This window comes from Oculina patagonica, chromosome 9 (assembly GCF_052425735.1).
Source record: "Oculina patagonica isolate OP01 chromosome 9, crgOcupat, whole genome shotgun sequence".
NCBI lineage: Eukaryota > Metazoa > Cnidaria > Anthozoa > Scleractinia > Oculinidae > Oculina > Oculina patagonica.
In genome coordinates this window covers 16307795-16324177 of record NC_135766.1, presented here as the reverse complement: position 1 = coordinate 16324177, position 16383 = coordinate 16307795, and the positions used below count along the sequence as shown (strand labels likewise).

The following is a 16383-nucleotide window of genomic DNA, read 5'->3' as shown; positions in this document are numbered from 1 at the left end:
ATTGCAAACTTACAAGAGCTGCTACACAACTGGATGTATCCAGTACAGAATCCAATCCAAAGATTCGCTCTGTGCTTTAAACGTACTTTTTACTCGTGAATGTAATGAAACGAGTATGGTTATGGAAAGTGATATGCAAATTTTCACTCAGTCAGTCGGTCGGTCGGTCGATGGGCTGTTAACTTTAATTTATGAATAATAATTTATGCATTAAATTATGGGCTGTTAACTTTAATTTATGAATAATAATTTATGCATTAAATTATAAATTAATTTTCCTTGTGTTTTTTTTTGAAACTTTTTGTTTCACACTTCTGAGTTTGAACCAGCGACTCCTAACATCAACTATGGTTTTGAAGACCAAACCTCTAACCGCTCGGCCACTTGGGCGAACTAATCATTTGGGTTGAAAATTAGCATATAGGTTTCTTTGTGTTGTTCTTACCCGCTGACCGATACCGTAGGTTCAAAGTTTAATGGCTTGTATGTATAAAAGCTTCTTCGAATGGCTCGATTTATAGCTCTTAAGAATTTCACATGACAAATAGAAGAAATAATCTTAGAGAAAATATGAAAATCTTCGAAGCACTGAACTGATATTCCGTGTTTTGATGGAATTTATTAGATTTTCCAGGCACGAACTGTGGACTGCGACTGTGTTGGGTATTAAAAGGTTGATTTCAGGACAATTGTATGAATAAAGTCAATTTTAGCAGTCTCTGAATGTTTTATAGTTCCAAGCGTATTGTATGATAATCGATAGTCATGATACGTAAATAACTTATCGTAAAGAAGCTCGCCAAACTGACGAATTTTGTTACCTTTTAATAATATACTGTATAGTACTTGATTTGCATCTCTAATAGATTCATAAAAAAAAGGAGAAAGAAAAAAAAGACGTCGTATATAATTGTAAAATAGATTGTCGTAAAAAAAAAAAATTAATCGTCCCGTTGAGAATCGAACCCGGGCCACTGGACTGGAGGGCCAACGCATTACCACTACACAACGCATAAGCAAGCTTACACTTTATGGTAGAAATTAGAGTTATATAACGAAGGCTTTTGAATGGATTACCCGCGTCCGCTGTAAACACAAGGAACCAACGTGATCATATCTCCCTTCAAACAACTTCTATACTAACATGCCGCTCACAAAAGGACAGAATCATTTCATAGCTCTACACCAATACATTTAGTATTCTCATTCACGAGTGGGCTAACAAAGCGCCTTTGATTGGTAAAGTTAGGAAAATTAAGTCCCGCGAAAATTGTAACACTGAGGTATTTCACTGATGTCTCTGATCAGGAGGAAGAGAATATATTATTCCCTTGTCAGGAGATAATTGACAAGCACAGAGTCTTTTTTGATATAGTTCTTATTAGTCCCTAAGAAAATCCATTTTCAAGTCGTACAAAACAAAATGTTTCGGTTGTTGTTATGTTGTTAAAATCCTCACACAATTTTGTTCGTTAATATCAGCTTATACCTGTCGAACATTTTGCTCAAGTTTCGTTAAAATCTAACAAATCTACATACCCTATTACCGTGAAATGCCGGTTATAAGCCCCCCTGGTTGTAGGCCAAAGAATACATCCGGTCATAAGCCCCCCCCCCCCGGATATAGGCCCACTCTGCTGAATGACAGTTCTGAACAGGGCTAAATGTTACTTTATTATGACTTTTAAACTTAAAAACAACTAAACAAAACGTATTCTGATCGACATTAACGTGGCGCGTTTTGAGACGTTTTTTTCCTATACCGCCTATTAGCCTTCCCGGATAAAGCCCTCCCATCTATAAGCCCACCTTAACCCCTTACGAAATTTTATAAGAAGGTGCTAATGGGGGTACGCAATTGTCAGTTAACTACTAATTTTTAGGCCAATTGTCAGTTAACTACTATTTTTTGGTTAATTATCAGTTAACTACTAATTTAAGTTATCTATTAACTTTCATTTTCTTACGGCGAAAATCATTGCGTCATAACCCGAATTTGCTTTACTTCAGCACGTCAGTGATATCAAAATTAATCGACAAACGACAGGCATGCACGACTCTCACGCACGTGTATTGGCCATTTCCATAGTTTCGATCTCACGAGTATATCTTTGAGAGACCTACCCCATTTGTGTAATATTGGGAAAGTTTCTTTGAATATTTTCATAAGAAGGCGTTGTCGCTCTATTAACTGCCAGTTTTTCATGAGTATTTGCTTCAAGTTTGGACTGTTTGGTACTGCTGGTTGGTATTGCGTTACAAAAGGCAAGATTTTTAGTTTGTTTTAAGTTTTGGTTGGAGGGCCTGCTTCCTGTTCTCAAAATTAACTTCCGGGAGAATTCTTTGGATAAGGCTTTCTGGGTAACCTCTCTCGATAAGATAAGATGTGACTGGAAGTGCTTGATTTTTTTTCCTCAAATGCTGTTTTAGAGGAATTTGTTCTAAGCAGTCTTAAGGCCTCCCCTTTGACAAAACCTTTCTTCACTCCTAGTGGGTGACAAGAGGAGTAATAAGTGTACTGAAATGTTTCGGTGGGCTTGTAATGGGTGCGTACTAGAGACTTGAGGACTTATCATGCTTTGGCTTATGCATGTTACTCTTTATTTTCATCGATGATCATTCTCAAGCCATAGCAAAGTGGGCTACAAAGATGTGAGCTCTAAATGTCAAATATGAAAAATAGGTCACCAAGGGTGACATGAGTCTAATGCCGTATGGCATAGTGATACAGATTGCGCGGTTTTCGTAAGCCGGTTAAAATTGGTTAGAGGTTTGTGTTCGGGAGTTTAATTTAAAATGCTTATAGCAAGCTAGGGGCATCGTGGATGATTATGGATGAAAACGAAACAGTCATAAATGTTATATGCTTCACAAAATTTAAAGTATGAACAGGAGTTGATGTTACTTCTTCCGTATTGTCCGTAAAAGCACAAACGATTAAACATTTGGACAAGATTGCGTGACGATTTACAAAAAGCATGTTCATTACAACAAGGGTTGAAGAACTTCACATCGTTTTCTTTCAGATTTTTCACCATTTTGATGATGACTCTTGAAACAGATTTTGCAATAAAAGCACTTGAAATAGTGACTGTTACTTCATTGTACTGTAAGCACTTAGTGACAGATTTTCCTAAAAACGGGTGTAAATGCTCACGTCAATATAATGATGACCTTTTGAACGCTGGAAACTAGGCAATTATTATCGAGCTACCATACACAGGAGCGAAGACCGTTTATCATGATGTACAAATTTCGCGAATCATCACTTCCATATCAATGTAACCATTTTATGATTTTTCTAGCTGTAAGAAGAACTTAAGATCTCTGAGAGTCGTAAAAGCATGAAATTCGATTTCAGTGTATGGCAAAGGCCGGGACAGTGTAATACTGCAAAGCGGCCAAACAAACGCATTTTGATTTAGTCGCGTAACTTGATTTACATTTATCCATGTACATCTTTTATTTTTGAAGGTTTTTGTTTGCACTGTAAAGAAAAAATTGGTCAAAATTCGAATGACTTAAATACAAAATACGAGGTAAAGTTTTCTATTTTTTAAAACAAAATAAATATTTGGTCGCATTGTGTAAATAAACGCGAGTCGCCGTCGAAATATTTTTTCTCAAAGACGTCTTGCTTTTTAAGCAAGACGAAAACACAAGTGCTTAACTGAACTGAAAACGAAGATTTATTTTCACAAAAAGCTTACAAATGTCTTAACTGGAAAATTATTACGTCCTGTTCAAGTGTTGAATAATCGTGACTTGAGAAAGAACTTTTAATTATGCGTGGGAACACGTGTCGCTGATTGGCTGTTTTTAATTGAAACTAATCGTGCGTGTCCGTACGGAGTCCGTTCTTGCAGCTGATCATTGTTTTCTACATTACAGCGAACGATTATCGATCCCGAACCATTCCCTTGGGATTGCTAACAGCTTTTTTCATATAACAAAGAGTCTAATGCGCATGCGCAAAGCGCACGCAAGCATTAGACTCAAAAACTGGAACGAGATTCGTAGACTAAGTAGATTCTACAATTAGCAGACATGTTATAAACCTCTGGCTACCAGGGATTTTAATCTTAGTGCTAATTAGCTAAAGGATCGAGTTCTTAAGAAACGAGACAGGGCAAGAAAAAAATTACTCATTCGCAGAGTTCCTCTAGCCTCAACAAAGTAGCAGTGACATCATGCAGCATACTAAGGCCCTTGCTTTTTCAGACGAATGGCCAGAGCCCGATCCTGAAATTCTTTAGCTTTGTTCAGGTCACCCAAATGATGGTGAACTTCACTTAGTAATTCATAAGTACAAGCGACATCGGTATGCTCAGGTCCTTGCCTTTTCAGACGAATGGCCAGTGCACGATCGTGATATTCTTTTGCATGCTCCAGGTCACCCAAACCATCATGATCGTGTACAACACCTAACATATTGTAAGTAGTTGCAACATCAACGTGATCTGGCCCTTGTTTCTTTAGACGAATAGAAAGGGCACGTTCCTGATACGTTTTTGCCAGCTCTAAATCACCCACGGCGTAGTAAAGCATGCCTAAGCTACTGTAACTAGTTGCAACATCCACATGCTCAGGTCCTAGTGTTTTCAGACGAATGGCGAGAGCATGATCGTGATACTCCTTTGCTTGTTCTACGTCGCCCAAACGGTGGTGTAAAACACCAAGGTTAAGGTACGTGGCGGCAATTTTAATGTGCTCTGGTCCTTTCGTTTTTAGATGAACGGCTAGACCACGAGCATGGTATTCCTTCGCCTGCTTTAGGTCACCTAATTCACGACAAACAGTACCCAAGTTATTATATGTATTTGCCAACTTATCACGGTCAGGCTCTTGCTCTTTCAGACGAATTTCCAGCTCATGTTCATAATACTCCTTTGCCTTGTGTAAGTCACCCAAGTCGAGAAAGACACTGCCCATGCCAACATATGCGTCAGCCACACTTTCTTTATCACATACGCCACTGCGCTGAACGAATTCTAATGCAACCTGAAAGTAGCTCTTTGCTGCGTAGAATTCGCAGTGACGTTGACACATTTTCCCAAGCACTTTGAACATCAATAAAGAATGTCGAACTTCGGATCTATTGCCTTGCACCACGTCTTGCACCACTTGAGATATGCCTTGTTTTGAAAACAAATGTTCGAGTCTTGTAACCAAGAGTTTTAAATGGGGAACAGTGTGTTTGCTGTTCACTAGAGATCCAAAGTCGTCCCAAAAATTTGACATTTCACGTTCAATGAAATAGTAGAATGATCCGACGGCCCCAAATACGGCTGCGAACTGTTCAGTCGGCGAATAAGCTTTTATTAGAGTACTAATGACATCGTGCACAACCTGATGTACACGAATGTAGACGCCACTATCCCTTTCTTCCAGTAACAGCAGTGAACACCGTTGGATCATCGTACTAATCAACTGTTCGTCTTCAATTTCTTCATTATATTTAAAAATATAATCGAGTAATATGTTTAGACTCAAAGGCTGTGGTGCACACGCAGAGAGGAAACGAAACGTGTGGTCTAGAACTTTCCTTGATTTCATCAGATCTTCTACGGCTATTGTTGTTGCTGTGGTCATGGATTTTTTGTAACTTGGATTCGTCTCAGCAAGAATAGTCTCAGTAGCTCCTCGCTGGCCTCTTTCTAGTTTCTTCAGGTAATCTTTCCAGCCAAAGGTTGAAGCTACTTTGCTCTGACGAACCTGTCTGACGTAGGTAGCGGCGCTTGCTAAGGCTAGAGGTTGGTAGTCCAATGCATGTGCGACCTCTTTTTCCATCTCACTGTCAGCCATACCAGACAGCATTGCTAATAAAGAACTAGCATCATGAGGCTCCATACCTTTGCTCACAGAGATGTGTTCAATGAAAGAGCTAGTTAAAGGAATAGCCTTGGTGTCTTGTGTTGTGATAAGCAGTTGACCCCTTACCCACTGATCATTTCCACGTTCCGGCAAATGAACATGTACACGAGATATGTCAGTGACATTGTCAACTACCATAAGCCAGGACGTGTAAAGTTCGACTTTTCTGCTTGTTAACGTCTTAAGATTGGTAATCTTCTCGTCTGTATTCAACTTCTTGGAGTTAAGGATGTTTGTCACTGCATATTCCGGACACCTCAGATGTCTAGCAAAAGAGACATATGATTCTAGAAGTGTGTCTGGACTTTCAGCATTTACTGTCATCACAAATGACGTGGTGCTCGGAATTTCTTTGGCATCGTCCAAGAACCGCTTAGCTACGAGGCCGGCCAACTGGGATTTTCCGCTTCCAGGATTCCCGGAGATGTACAGGTAGCTTAAGCTGTTTTCATTGGCTCTTTTAAGCTCTTTAAGCTGTTCTGAGATGTTAGCCACCTCATAATCACGATTTGCGACGTCGTGTGAAGGCTTTGGAGGAAGAATGCAAAAGGGGGAAATATCGCTATGGAGCTGTTCTTCGAGGACTTGTCGCTGTTCTTCTTTTTCTTGAATTTTTTTGGCCTTTTCTTGAAGCTCTTGTTTAAGGTCGTCGACCTTTTTCAAGACATCTCTTAACTCCTCGGTGGGAAAACTTGTCTGGTTTCTGATTTCCTGAAGTTGCAAAGTGGAGAGACCGAGCACTTGAAAAGCAGCATGAACTTTGCTGATGGCATTTTGAAACTCTCGTTCCGAGAGATGGCCTTGTGGAATATGTGCAAATTCTTCATTTCGAAATTTTCTGAGATCATCCACATTTGATTTAACAGTTGGATTGAGACCGTGAATACAATCGGAATAAAGAATTGCATAGAAAAGCATGGTGCAATCCCATTCAGCTCTATTTCCGTTGATCATGGTGGCCAAAAGAAGGGCATTTCTTCGTTGGTTTCGAGGACTTTCACCATTCCAAAAGTCCAATCCATTTCTAGGCTCATCTTTCCAGTCTCCCTTTGTTGCTTTGTAGCGATTGTCCCATTCTTGCTTAAAGATTGATCGCAAACCCTCCGTTATAATATCCGTGGTAACACAACAAATCCTGTAGTAATTTAGTTCCTCGTGGGTGTATTCTTTTGCGGCGGCCATATTAAGCTCAACTCACCTATATTAATGAAACTTCGTATTAGCCAATGTGTTACACAATGGGAAAAGCACTTTATTGTGATTGGCTGCGAGCAGGCAAATTGCGAGTTAATGCCCCTTTTGTAACTTTTATAGTATAAGCAAAGGTTTAGATTTACATAAGCAAGTAAAAATAAACGATAAAACCAGCAGTATGTTGTATACAGATTTCAATGCGACTTGTGTGATGCAAGTTATGTAGGATATACACTGAGGCATTTGCACCAGCGCGTGGACGAGTAGAACAATAAATCAGCTTCCATTGGCAAGCACTATAGAGACAAACACTATATTCAGTCCCGAAAGACCGTGACAAAAGTTTCATGTCCTCAAGAAGTGCAAGAATAAGTTTGATTGTTTACTGCAAGAAATGCTACTAATCAGAGAATTGTCACCATCTCTAAATGTCTAATCAGACTCAATCCGAGCCAAGCTATTTGTTTTGAAATTGACTAGTGGCCCAGGCCACTAGCGGCCGTCGCCCGTCTCATGCTTTCTGTAGGAAGGGTATTGAAAGGCACGCATTCTGATTGGCCTAGAACGGGTCATCTTTCATCAGTCACTTTAAATTGCCATGACGGGGGAAGGGGCAAAGGACGGCGAGATTATAATTACTTGCTTTTCTTGTAAGGGCTTTCTACGTCACTCATTCTGTTTAGCTTACTTCGGCTTATCTCTCAGGAGAGCAGGGATGGCGCAGTGGTGAGAGCGCCCGCCCCCCACCAATGTGGCCTGGGTTCTATTCCGGCCCGGTACGATATGTGGCTTTAGTTTGTTGTTGGTTCTCGTCCTTGCTCCGAGGGTTTTTCTCTGGGTTCTCCGGTTTTCCTCCCTCCACAAAAACCAACACTTCCAAATTCTAATTCGATCTGGAATCAGTGATTCATGATCAAAGCAGCCGTTTGACTTTACTTGCGGTAAAGTAACATACATCGCCGATATCGGTTGTCACGCTTCAAAAAAGAGCTAAAAAAGGAACTGACGCTACCAGGCCCGTCTTTAAAGTTACACGGCTTCTTGTTTTGTAAGAGGAGGAGCACTCTAACCATTTTGTGTCAATTTCTATCTGCTACGCAGACTATCACGGACTATGCCAGTGGTTCAAAAGAGTATCTGCCTTGTATCTTGTGTGACTTTATAAATATACCTTGAACTGAGGTCATTTGAGTTCGAATTTCATGTTCTAAGATGTTTTATGGTTGCAAAATGCCTGAAATAGTACATGTTCGAAGGTTTAATTCTTGAATCAAGGCAACATGGCCGCCATGTTTAACTACATGTGTACAAGACTCGATCCAGTCCTCTGCGGCTAATACAACAAGGACGGGTACTATGACATCCCCCTCTTTGAAAACTAATCAAAACTAGGATTACAAAATGTGATAAGATAGCAACATGAATAACGCGGCTGCACATAAAAGTGGACAGTTTCGGTTCAATGCATAATAAATGTCCTGCTAGCCTTATGTAATAATGTCATTTTAACCACAACAACAACAAATAAAGAGCAAACATGTGCTCCTAAGCCTACTTAGCCAATTAATGGCTATCAGGATCATTACTGAATGTTACTTCAACAGAACGGAACTAAATCAAAGTGCATTTAAACAAAGTGTTCTCAGTCCTTATATTTGGCTGGGACCTGCGTCTGCCGCCTGGATCTCCTCACTTGGCTTTTTGGCTGGAAGGAAATGTTTCCACCTCGAACAACGATGACTTCATCTTCTGGTCTTGGTTTAGCTGGACTCTCTGAGGTCTTTTCTGTTGAAGTAGGAATGACTGGGTTGGCGTCCTCCATTAGGGTTGCCGGTGTCACAGGATTGCTACCCACTTTAGTCGGTGTTGTAGCTGCTTGTTTGATGAGTGACTCTTGACCAAGCGCAGCCCCAGAGGTAGGTCGGCGAAATGTAGGCGCTGGATTCTCTTCCAATCTACATGAAGGTATGGGTGGTCCCCCATTGGTACCCTTCGGTCGCAGGTGCTCTCTTGTTCTCTGGAACAGCTTGCCATTCATTTCAACGATATATGTTCTTGGTTCTCTTTGGGGGTTCGGGCGGTTGAAGACTCTGCCCTGTTCCCAGATGTGCTTTCTTGAGTTCCATACGTACACTGGTTCAGAGCTGCTAAGAACACGCTTGTCGCAACTGGCTCTCTTATCATAAAATTCTGCCTGCTTGGTTTGCTTCTGGTGGTTGGCTTCTTGGTGACCACCATTGCCAGGGCGTTTTGACTGGAGAGCAAAGTTACTGCTGGGTAATGGTGACCTGGGCTTCCGCCCAAACAATAGCTCATAGGGCGATGGAAGATGGTCGTCAAGAGGGGTTATTCTGTACATCCACAGGGCTGTTTCGGGGCACTGGTTATTCTCGACTGCTTTCTTCCAAAGGGATTTAGTAGTACCAACGCACCGTTCTGCTACACCGTTGGCTTGGTGGTGGTATGGTGAACTAAAGGTTAAGGTGATTCCGCTCTCTTTGCATTTCTTCCTGAACATCTCACTGACATACTGGCTCCCAAAATCAGCGGTAAGTGCAGGAGGTAGGCCATACTCAGCAAATACACTGGTAAAGTGGCTGGAAATGGTGGATGCTGACATATCGTTCAGAGGTCTGATGACAGGAAACCTTGAGTAATAATCAACAATTATCAGGTATTTTGCACCATTAAACTGAAATATGTCTGATCCGAGTTTCTCCCACGGCCTTGTTGGAAGGTCGGGTTGCATTGCTGCTAGCTTCTGCTGCGCTTGTTGATGTTTGTTACATAGTTCACAGTCTTTCACCATTTGACGGATGTCGCCCGATATTCCAGGCCAGAAAACAGATTGCCTGGCCAGAAGCAAGCATTTGGTTTCGCCTTGGTGACCAGTGTGTGTTGCTTCCAATACTTGTGGCTGAAGGGACTCTGGTACAACTACTCTGTCTCCTTTGAGTATCAGACCATCCTCTAAAACAAGATCACACCTAATGTTCCAGTAGTCCCATAGTTCCTTTGGGCACTGCTTTCTATAACCTGGCCATCCACTGTAGATGGTGGTCTTCAATAACTGCATTGTTGGGTCTTTTGCTGCAGCAGACTTCACTGAGCCAATGTCGATAGGGCATGAGGTGTCGGTCATGAAGTGTACACTGTAGTTGGGAGCACAGCTTTCACTCTGATTTCCGGTTCCAATCGATTTGGTTGTTGTGCATACCCGCGACAATGCATCAGCAACAGGAATTGTTTCTCCTCGCCTGCATCTGACTTCAATGTCAAATTTCATGCATCTTAGTAGCAGTCTTTGCAACCTAGCCGGTGCTTCTGCAATGTTCTTCTTGAAGATTTGCCGAGTGGTGAGTGGTCGGTTTCGACCAGGGTATGCCTTCCAAGGAGATAGTATTCAAACTTCTCTAGACCGAACATCACAGCTAAGCATTCTCGCTCAATGTTAGAGTACCTCGACTCGGTGTCAGTGAGTGATCTTGATGCCATAGCAACGATCTTTTCCTTGCCATTGGGGTCAATTTGTCGTACCCAGGCACCTAGTCCCTTCTGGCTAGCATCACACTGTAGGATGGTGCTTCTTGCTGGATCAGGATCATAGTAAGACAGGACTGGTGCCGAGCAAAGTTCCTCTTTGATTCTATCAAGTGCAGTTTGGTGGTGCTGCTCCCACCTAAAGTGAACATTCTTCTTTGTTAACTCACGAAGAGGTTTGGTAAGCTCTGCAACCTTGGACGAAAAGGCCGTTGAGGTAGGTGACCAATCCTAGTAGGGACAGAAGCTCCTTTGTGTTGGATGGTGCAGAGATGTTCCTGAGAGCTTCTAACTTGTCAGCGGCAGGAAGAATACCGTCTTCTGTCAGCGTGTGGCCAAAGAAATTGACACTTTGTTGTTTGAACTGCAGTTTCTCAGAGTTAAGACTCACATTGTTTGCTCTGGTGGCCTCCAGCATGTTGACAAATGCTTGGTCGTGTTCTTCTTCTGTCGAGCCGAAGACTATGATGTCGTCGGCGATCCCTGTAACATTGGGAATTTTCTTATAGGTGTCGTCTAACTTCCGCTGGAAAATGTCCTGGGAAACAACTATGCCAATTGGTAGACGCTTAAACCTATAACGACCAAAAGGTGTGTTAAAGGTGCACAAGAGACTAGATTCATGGTCGAGTTCGACGTGCCAGTAGCCTTTTGTGGTGTCGACTACTGAGAAGTAGTTCTTGCCGTGAAACAATGGGAGAATCTCATCGATAGTTCTGCTGTAGTAATGTTCACGGCGAATGTTCTTGTTCTGGTCTTTTGGGTCTAAGCAGAGCCTGACCTTTTTCTTTCCATCAGATGTCTCTTTAACATTACAGACAATTGAGTTGACCCAGGCTGTGGGCTCTGTTACTTCAGTAATGACGTCATCAGCGATCATCTTTTCTAGCTCGGCTTTGTACAGAGGTAAGATGTGATCAGGTACTGTACGTGGTGGGTGTACCACTGGCGTCGGATTGTCAACGAGCTTGATGTGGTATTGATCCCCGGGGAACCGGCCAATTTTGTCAAAACAATCATGGTATTCCTTTAACACAGTGGTTTTGGAGAGACCAACATGTCTAACGGCCTGCTGTGCTGCAGGTGACACTGAAGCACTACAGACTTCTTCGACATGGATAGTAATGATGCCCAGTTCTTGAGCTTGTTGGCAGCGGATCATTGAGGGGTGGTCCGGGGCCTCAACAATGGTAAACTTTGTGGATATGGAGGTGTTCTTGAAAGTAGCTTGAAGGTTGGTGGTACCCAGGTTCTGTATGGGATTTCCCCCATAACCCTTCAGTACATTGTTGCATGGTTTGATTTCAACAGGAAAACCTAACCTCTGCAAATCATCTGTTGTAAGGATACAAGTGTCTGCTCCTGTGTCTATCTTCATTTGGATATTACGCTTGTCGTTGATCTTGACATTAGTGAAGATCTTGTTAGGGGAACTGCTCATGCTATCTACAGAATTGTCGGAGGTAATGGTATCTAAAAATACAGCGATTGGCTCAGAGTCGCTTCCCTCATCTTCGTCACAGCTGTTTGCACTTGAAGAATCACTTGTTTCTTCACTGTCATCATGCAAGTGGATCTCCTGGCCCTGGTACTCTGGACTTTGTACAATTTCATGGACTTGTTTGAGACGTTTCTTCATGCACACCTTCTGGAAGTACCCTGTTTTCTTGCAGTACATGCACTTAGCATGCGTAGCCGGGCATGAAGCATCACTATCATGTTTGTTTCCACATCTGAAACAACCACTGAATTTAAATTTGAACTTTGGTTTGCTGGCAGATGAGCTGTAGGGTTTAAAGCCATTGCCTGAATGACCTTTCCTTGAACTGCTTGCTGACTTTGAGCCTTCATATGAAGCTGCTTTCTTTTTTCTTCTTACAGAAAATAATTCAGTGTTCTCGTCCCCTTGTCTAATTACTTGCATCTGTGCCTTTGTACTTTCTTCTGTTTTGGCTAGGTCATAGACCTGTTGAAAGGTAAGAGAATTACCTTTTGAGATGGCATCTTTTCTGACCTTGTCTGATTTCAGGCCAAAAATCAATGTGTCACGGAGGGTTTCATCTTTGAATGCAGGATCATATCCACTGTCGTCGATTAGTGTTCGAGCTTTGGTTAGAAATTCTTCCAAGGGCATGGCATCTTGTTTGAGACATCTTAACTGGTACCTAGATAGTATTTGGTTGCTCTGTGGCTTTGTGTATGCCTTGAACTTCTCGAATATTGGCTTAAGCTTGAATTTGTCCGCTTCATCTTCCCACCTTGCTGTATTGTAGATCTCTAATCCTTTGTCGCCGGCCCACAGTAAGAGCAACCTTGCCTTTTGACCTTCTGGTTTGTTTGAAAGAGGATCATCGAAAATAAGACTGCATTTCTGCATAAAGAGCTTATATCGCTTGTGGATATCTCCAGGTGTCGACCAATCCATTGAAGGAATCGTGAATTTTTCCATGACTGTTGTTTAAGAAGAGATACACCGTCAGTGTTTGAACGTGAATTGACTTGAAACTTGAAACTTGAAAATGGCGGAAAATCGAGTCGAGCGGATCGAACGTTGAAACTTGAAATATTTGAAGAAGTGATGTGAAAGGTTGGGTTGTTTTCACTTGAAGAGTTCCATATGCAATTGTAGCTTGAATTTTCGAAAAGATCCCGCTTCTGACACCATGAAATAGTACATGTTCGAAGGTTTAATTCTTGAATCAAGGCAACATGGCCGCCATGTTTAACTACATGTGTACAAAACTCGATCCAGTCCTCTGCGGCTAATACAACAAGAGCGGGTGCTATGACAATGCCGTCTGACACATAAAGTTAAACGAATAACAATAAAAGCCCTACGCTATATCATTTAGTTTCCCTTGACTCATATTTCTTTTAATACGGTATCACTAATACGATATCTTTCTTCCGTTTTTCTTCTAAAAGGGCGAAATCGATCGAGTAGCGGAAGACCAGAGGTTTTGTTTTCTCGCCGCTTTTGCGATCCGCGACTACTTCGTAAACAAAAATAGTTCCGTTTAATTAAATGGAAGCTCTGGATGTATATAAAAAAGTTAGATCCAACGATCAAACTCTAATTTCTTGCGGTCGAAACCAGTGAAATTTCTAAACGTGTTGAGACACGAGAATGATATGATATAAACTGACCAGGTCAGAAAATTGAAATCAGTTAAATGAAATTACAAAGTTATATCGCTGATATAATAGAAATACGTTCTTAAAAAAGTTGAAAGATTCGTGGGGCATCAGCTTATCGTCTTCTGATTTTAAATTTCAAGAAGAGTGTCACTTTGTTTCGATAGTCAGCACTATAAATCAAGCGTCTGCGAATAAACAACACAAGTACGGCAGTTACGTTCCAGCAGTTTGCGCTCAGATTCTAGAGAATTTAAACCACTTTACATTTCCATAATTTCTTAGTTTTTAAGACAAATACTTGAGAAAACAATGATACTTACTGTAGCGAAAAAAATACCATAGCAATCCGGCAACGAAAGAATACTGCCAACCAATAAAGATAAAAACAGGCCCATATGCATATTAATCGAAGTATCAAGGAACATATGCAAATCGTGTTAATCACATGACATGCATTGTGTCTATTTTGATCGCTGTTCAGGTCACGCAATGTAAAGCCTGAATTGTATATCTGTATATGAATTCTCTAAGTATTTGAGCTGCAATTATAACCAATAATTATGATGTGTGCATTTAGTTAATTAACGCCTTTCTTCTGACCTGTGTGTATATTTTAAATTAATTAATGGTCATCCAACTAGTTTAGCTTTTAGTTATTTTGGGTGACCTGTTACTGTTTGTATAGTATTGTTAATTGATATTTGTAACTCTAATTCTTCTTGCAATCTTACAGTACAAATAAATGTTGTACTTGTTGTTGTTGTTGAATATCCATTTGATTTTTTCTCTGTTACTTATGTTTCTGAATAGCCAGGGGAAGACAGGGGCATAGAAGGAGACAACCTTGCGTGATACTCAGGTTAGCGTGATTCAGTCGTCTGGTTAGCACAACTTGAGCTCACACGAGTCACAGCTTGCGGCGAACCAGACCGAGGTAACTTCCCAATATGAACTGCCTGTGCTAATAACATTCCGAATTTTTTTAACCGGCAATGAGAACAAGTTTTGGCAGTAAGAATACACACTTAGAACTTGAGCCAAAGTTTCCCAGACATATGTCAATCCCCGCATCAAATTTATCCATAAAATATCAATAAATGTGAGTAGGGTAGACCATGAGAATTAAGCATTTGATCACCTAAAGGACATACTTACACGTAATTTGAACTAAAAAAACACAATTCGGGGATTATTTTTTGTTAGCTTTTCTGTCATCGGATTGTATGTGAAAAGTTAACCTTTTGCACTTTCGTAGATAGAACTGAGGAGGGGGGGGGGGGTTTGTAGCTTAGGCTATTTCACGTCTTGGTCATTTATCATACTCTATGAGTAAAACTAATTTTATAGTATTGGTCTTGAAATCAGTTGGAAAATGTCCATGACTTTACATTATACGAGGAATAAAGCAGACATTTTAACGGCAACAAAACGCTATTTAGTTTCTTCTGTAACTGTAACTCTGACAAGTTAAAACTAAGCAAACCTTACGCTGACGCTGAAAGTGGGAAGCATATAGGACGTCAGAAAGGAAGAAAGCTACAAGCAATGGCTGCAGCAAAAGACCAAGAAAGTGAAACTTTTGAATAGGAACAGCAGAGAACTGCAGGCAGAAAACTTTATTAAAGGACTTCAGTATAAGGGTCAAACACCGGGAGAAAGTAATGATCAAACATGTCACGCTATTTTGCTACACTTTTGTATTAAAAATGATTTAACCCGCCGAAACCTGTCTTTGTTTGACCGGGGTACAGTGTATCCAATTAGCACATTGTGTTGTTGTTGTTGTTGTGTCATTAACAATAGACAATGCCTGATAAACAGTGTCCGTAAAATGGGTTGACGATCTAAAAGAGTTTTCACTGGAGACAAAAGTGTCCGTTGTCCGTATTAACGGGTGTCCGTAATAAGCCGGTTAATTTTTCCATAAAATAAATGAGCTTTTCGTCGGGACAAACTGAAGAGATAATATTGGGGGGTCCGTATCAAACGGATGTCCGTAGAGTGGGGCTCCACTGTTCTTTACGTTCAGGTCCTGTGGCTGGCTGTGATCATTGCTTTGAAATGTTTTTTTATGAGAGCTTTTATGGTTGGCGTTTGTGCGGCTCCTGCATTACTACTTAGATTTTTGTTTCGCTTTCTTATGTTATTAGTGTTTGTTAAGTATGTGTAATAATAAACGAAGAAGTTTCGCACGTAATAGCGGAAGCGATAAGAGGCGGCTGTCTTCCCAGGCCCCACCCACAGGTGTCTCAAAATAATAGACTTCCTCTGCGGAAGACGTTTTAGAAATATAAAGAGATTCTGCCCGCATCTTGTATGTGCAGATGATGGCAAAGTAATTCCCATAATCCGGACATAATATGCCATTTGTTTGGAAAGAAGAAACCTTATGACTGTTAAAACGTTAAGCTTTCTAGAAATATCGATGTCTTTTGATTACCAATAAACTTTTAGTTGGGCATGTTCACGGCTTTCCAAAAATAGCCTGGCCCGTTTCATTAATCTTTTGCAATGGGCGGGAGAGCATAGGTATTTCAAGGTTATCGATAAGCTTGAATCTGATCTAAACTACAAAGCTGGGTCTCTTCCAAGGCCAATAATGACGCGAAAGAATTTTTTCCCTTTCCCGAGGCAATG

The 16383-nt window shown here is 41.0% G+C and overlaps 1 protein-coding gene across 1 annotated transcript; it reads right to left on the bottom strand.

The window, feature by feature from the left end:
* Positions 1-4018: 4018 nt before the first annotated feature.
* LOC144666950 (uncharacterized) lies at positions 4019-14165 on the bottom strand. The gene is made up of 2 exons (XM_078528395.1): positions 14067-14165; positions 4019-7072 (listed from the first exon to the last, which is right to left on the bottom strand). The coding sequence occupies exon 2, from the start codon at positions 7054-7056 to the stop codon at positions 4201-4203; it is 2856 nt and encodes a 951-aa protein (XP_078384521.1). The 5' UTR covers positions 7057-7072; positions 14067-14165; the 3' UTR covers positions 4019-4200.
* Positions 14166-16383: the final 2218 nt, after the last annotated feature.

Bases quoted from the DNA above. Each gene is read 5' to 3' on its own strand.
- LOC144666950 (XM_078528395.1), bottom strand. From the start codon at position 7,056: ATGGCCGCCGCAAAAGAATACACCCACGAGGAACTAAATTACTACAGG.